Source organism: Mandrillus leucophaeus, unplaced genomic scaffold, assembly GCF_000951045.1.
Source record: "Mandrillus leucophaeus isolate KB7577 unplaced genomic scaffold, Mleu.le_1.0 Scaffold141, whole genome shotgun sequence".
NCBI lineage: Eukaryota > Metazoa > Chordata > Mammalia > Primates > Cercopithecidae > Mandrillus > Mandrillus leucophaeus.
This window is the reverse complement of record NW_012101377.1, coordinates 1394865-1400159: the sequence shown is the minus strand read 5'-3', so window position 1 is coordinate 1400159 and position 5295 is coordinate 1394865. Positions and strand designations below refer to the sequence as shown.

At 54.1% G+C, this 5295-nt stretch overlaps 1 protein-coding gene across 3 annotated transcripts in view; it reads right to left on the bottom strand.

The window, feature by feature from the left end:
- The window catches only part of TINAGL1 (tubulointerstitial nephritis antigen-like 1), a 15030-nt gene that overhangs the window by 5574 nt on the left and 4161 nt on the right, over positions 1–5295 (bottom strand). For 2 of the 3 annotated variants that reach the window (XM_011974014.1, XM_011974016.1), the window contains 3 exons: positions 5054–5117; positions 1133–1225; positions 800–914 (listed from right to left, as the gene is read on the bottom strand). In XM_011974014.1, the coding sequence (XP_011829404.1) occupies positions 800–914; positions 1133–1225; positions 5054–5117 (272 nt within the window). The remainder of the gene's footprint in view (positions 1–799; positions 915–1132; positions 1226–5053; positions 5118–5295) is intronic. The other variant, XM_011974015.1, reaches the window with a different exon arrangement.

The following is a 5295-nucleotide window of genomic DNA, read 5'->3' as shown; positions in this document are numbered from 1 at the left end:
AACCCCTGCCTCTTTCCTCTGCACCTTCTGATCGGCCTCAGCTTTCTTCAGGCCTTAGCTTCAGGCCCCAAAGGGAAGGGCAGGGAAGAGGCAGTAGGGTCCCGTGACCAGGCAGGCTGCCAACACAAACAGCAGGAGGCAGAAAATAGCCAGAGGCCCAGGGGAATAAGGGCAGGGCCAGGGTCTGGTCACCCCAGGACGAAGTCTCGGCAGGGAGGGCCACTCCTGCCAGCTCCTGCCTCCCCACTGCCTGCCACTGATGGACAAATGCTCCAGCACGTGTCTCAGTCCAGGTCTGCTGAAGCTCCCCTTCGTCACCCTTTCACTTTGGACCTGGTTCCCATTCTTCTCCCAGAGGGTCCCACTGGTGGGAAGGGAGAAGCCCTCTCCTCCCTTGGGGTTCGGCTAAATCGGCATTTATTTCCGAGAACTGCTGCCCTCTGGCCAGAGCTGGAGGAGTGTCTGTCCTTCCCTTCCCAAAATACCAAGGTGACCCCCTGTCCCCTTGGGCCCTGACCCAGCTGTACTGAGACCAACAGCATTTTTCCCAGGCTGGAGAGATCAGCAGGGAGCTGATGCCAGGACCACAAAACTCAATCTGAACATCAGTTCTTCCAGGGCAGCACATCCTGTGGAAGCAGGAAACAGAGGCCCAGAGAAGGGGAGTAACTTGTCCAGGGACACACAGCTTTGTAGTAGGGGATAGTCCAGGCCCTTGGAGGAGCAGGGCACAGGGCCAGCATCCCTGAGGTTCTGAGCCATGGGGAGATGGCAGGATTGTGGGAAAGGATGAACTTACATAAATTTCATGCATGTTCATGACCAAGGAAGATGGGCGGATGGTTCCCAGGCGGTAGCGAATGCCCTCATCCAGGGTCATGCCCCAGAAGGCGCTGTGGTTCCCAGCCTGCCAGCTAAAGGAGAGGGGATGGAAGGAAGTCACAGATCTGCCAAGGCTCGGGGTCCTGGGGTAGGTGCATGTAGGTGGGAGAGACGCACAGTGGCTGAGTGCACACACAATCAAATCTGGGTGTAGGAGTGGCCTGCTGGATGTGCCCCACAGCAAAGCATGTGTGTATACATGCATGTGTGTGCATGCATGCCCACTGATGGTGCTTCTAGGGCCTCTTACCCATAGTTGCCCTGGTTGATGGCTTTGATCATGTCTGGATCCACCAGGCATGGTTCTTGGTCACACTGCCACTGCCTGTTCTCCTGGCAGGTACTGGTGAGAAAAGGAGAGAAGGAAAGGGTAAGTGGGGGACTGGGGACCCTCTGAAGGAATATGGCCTCGGAGGTTAACATGGGCCAGGGAGTCTGTAGCAGTGACTATGGGAGAATCTTTAGGTGATCCCATCCAGCCTGGTGGCTTTAAATGTCAACGTCTAGTTCATGATTCTCAAGTTTGTATCTGTGGCCCAGATCTCCGCCTGAACTCCAGAGTCAAGGATCTTGTGGCTACTCAACATCACTACCCTGAACCGAAACATACCCTGAACCGAAACATACCCTGAACCGAAACATACCCTGAACCGAATTCCTGATCTGCCACACCTATTCCCCCTACAGTTCTCAGAAAACAGCAACTCCATCTTTCCTGGAGTTTAGGCCCCAAACCTGGCAGTCTCCGCTGACTTCCTCTCACATGCCGATCCAGTTCATCCGTGTATCCTGTGGGTCTACCTTAAAAACACGTCCAGAATCCGAACCACTCTCATTCTCTCCTGCACCCGCCCCACAAGTCCGATCACCTCTCACCTGGATTCCTGCCGTGGCCTCCTCATTGTGGGTGCTCCCTGCATCTGCCCCTTGCCCCTCTTCCCAGGGTATTTTTAACACAGCTGCCAGGGTGACCCTGCTAAACCTAAGTCATGTCATGTCGTTCTTCTGCCCAAAACCCTCCACTGGCTTCACAGCACAGAGTAAGAGCCAAAGTTTGGTGATGACAAGGCCCTGCACGATCTGTCCTCCTGTGCCCTGACCCCCTCCTCCTCCTAGTTCTGGTGCCAAGGCTCCAACTAGGCTGGCCCCTGATGGTTCACAGCGATCTGCCTGCTCCTCACCCTCCCCTCCACCATTTTTTTTTTTTTTTTTTTTTGAGACAGGGTCTTGCTCTGTCGCCCAGGCTGGAATGCAGTGGTGTGATCTCAGCTCACTGCAGTCTCTGCCTCCCAGGCTCAAGCGGCCCTCCCACCTCAGCCTCCTAAATAGCTGAGACTACTGGTACACACCACCACACCCAGCTAATTTTTGCAATTTTTGTAGAGATGGGGTTTTGCTGTGTTGCCCAGGTTGGTCTCAAATTCCTGGCCTCAAGTGATCCACCCGCCTTGGCCTTCCAAAGTGCTGAGATTACAGGTGTGAGCCACAGGCCCGGCCTGTTTATATTGCTTATACCTGTTTCCTCACAGGCTGTAAATTCCTTAAGGGCAGGTATTATTTGGTATTTTCAGTGCCTGGGAAAACAAAACCTAGCACATAGTAAGCACTCAATGAATATTTGTTAACTGAGTCAATGACTGAGGCCATATGCTGAATTGACTAAGAGCATGGGTTCTGGAATTCAAATTCCGGGTTCCAGTCCTAGCCCACTAGCTGTATCATCCTAGGAGAATCATTCAAGCTCTGTCTCTCTCAATGCCTTTGCCCGTAAAATAAGGATAATACAGTGGTACCACTTTCCAGGGATTCAATGACAGGCTTGTAAAGCATTTAGCACTGGGCCTGGCCCATCGTGAAGTGCTCAGAATTAATATCTACTATCACCGTTCTCGTTACAGGAACCTCAGACCCCACTTCTCTGGAGCTTCAGACTCATATCCCACTGACCTTCTGACATCTCTGGATGTACAAAATGCATCTCGACCTCAAAATAGCCCGTCTGCCTCCCACAGGCCTGCTCTTCCCTAACATCTTCAACTCTGAAAATGGCACCCAATTGTTCACATCAGAGCTCCGTGTGGTCTGTGGTGTCCGCCCACATGTCCCCTATCAGCAGGGCTTGGAGATGGCACATAGGAATCCACCTACCTCTCACCCCTCCACTGTGGCCACCCTACTCCCGTCCCTCATCACCTCTCACCTGGACCACGGCACTGCCTTATTCACCAAGTCCCCTACCCCTTTAGGATTCCAGGCCATCCCCTCTCTACACACCCCAAAGCCAGACAGATCTTTGAAGAACGTAAATCAGACCGTGTACTCTCTACGTGGCTTCCTGTGACTCCGTACAAAATGCAGAATCCTCAGCACAGCTGATGTGACCCACGGAACGTGACCTGTACCTCCTTGGGGTGTCTCTCCCCTACCCCAGCTTCAGGTAAAATGAGCTCAGTCACCTCCCGGCCTTCCCACGAGCCGCTCCTTCCGCCTAGGCCAGGCCTCTTCTATCCTTCTCCCTGGTCTCAGCATAAAACGTCCCTTCCTCAGAGTGGCTTTCCCACCCACTCCCTGCTCTAAACGGGGACCCCCGTTATCCTCTCTTTTCCCTACAACACAGGGCAGCTTGTCAGGATACATTCATTTGCTGTCTTTCCACGCCCCTCACCTTAACTAGAAGTGGGTCAAGGACTGTGTCTGTTGCATTCCTGCTCCATCTCCTGAGCTCAGCATAGTGCCTGTCACGCAGTAGGTCTTTAATAATAGGTGCCGACTGAAGGGTTGCATTCTATGAATTCTATAATGCTTTTACAAGCTCATAACTCTGTTATTACAAGAAGCTGAATTGCCTCCTTCCAAGCTGCCCGAGGCTCCCACCTCCAATGTTGCCTTTTAAGGAGCCTCAAGGGGAGCCAAGACCCAGTATGGCTGGGCTTTCCAGCCCCAGGAGCGGCGGGGGCATTTCTGGGGAGGGCCAGAGGAGTCTGCGGGGCTGGGGAGGCTCTCCTCATCCTTCCTTTCCCCCTCTGCACACCAGGCTGTTCCTCCTCTGCACACCTAGGCAGCAGCCCCCGACTAGACTCTGGAAGCATCCTCTGAGGGCTCCGACACCCTGGACGCTCCCCCACCCTCGCCCCCAGAGCCTTCAAGGGCAGCAGGGTGTTCCGTCCTTTCCTGCCATCTCCTCCTTTGCCCCCAGGGCTGCCCACACAGGTCCAGGCAGGGCCAGTGGTAGCAGGTCCCAGCATTCCAAAGGGGGCCTAAGGGGCCAGGGACAGCAGTGAGAGAGAGCATTAACCCTTCAATGTCCAGAGCCATCCTATCAGAACTTGCGGACGGGCAGGCATGTTTTATCCTTTTGAACACACACACACACAGTGCACACACAGTCACGCTGCACACCCAGACGTGTTCTGAAACGTCCCTCCCTCGCTGTGACCCGGGCACCCCTCACCCTAGCAAGGCAATGGAAATAGCTTATGCGCAATGCATTCCAAAAAGTTTCCTTCTCTCTGGGGCCTTGTAGTCCCAGGCAAAGAGGGAGTGGGGGTGGAGTGGGTGCAGGGCCTCCTCCTCCAAGTCGCAGGCTCCCCATTATTTCTATTAAGGTGTTCAGGGTTTCCTACCCGGCCCTTCTCCACTTCCCATCTCAGACTGAATAGGGGGGTACCCGTGATCCCTTCCTCCTCCTGCTGGGAATGGTGGGGAGGGGTGGGGAAGGAAAGAGGGGCCACATTTCAGGGAAGGCCCTGCTAGAGGCTGGCTGGCCGCCCGCTCAGCCATCCCTGACACTCATCCGCTCAGGGCAGCGGATGCTGCAGTCAGAGCTTTCCTTCCTGGCGCCCCCTTCTCCCTGTGACTCTGTGGTGACAGCAGGAATAGCTGGGAGGAGTGGCCCAGCCCAAACCAGGAGGGGTGGGGAAGGACTTTCAGTTCAAGGGTGACCCCTGGGCCAGGCACCCATGGCTGGCCATGCTTGAGGAATGTTGTTGGAATGATGTGAGATAAGTTGACTTGGTCAGTGTTAAAATTCCTCTGTTGCAGATGAGGAAACTGAGGTTCAGAGAAGGGAAAAGACTTCTCCCTTGCAAAAGGGGGACAGGGATAGGATTTGAACCAAGTCTGTCAGCCACAGGCTCACAAAGCAAGACTTCTCTAGGCTCCAAACACTCACCAACGGTTACAGTTGTCCCAGTAGGTTCCCAAGACTGGATAGATACGACCTCCATGCATACATCCTGTTGGAAGGAAAGAGAAGTGGAACCAGAGCCAGAGAGGATGGGCTGATTGGCCAGGTCCTCAGAGGTCAGGTACCTTGAACCTTTCCAAGCTCATATCTCTCTCTCTCTCTCACACACACACACACACCAGCTCTCTCTGAAATTAAAGCCAAACTATAACTGAAGACAACACACA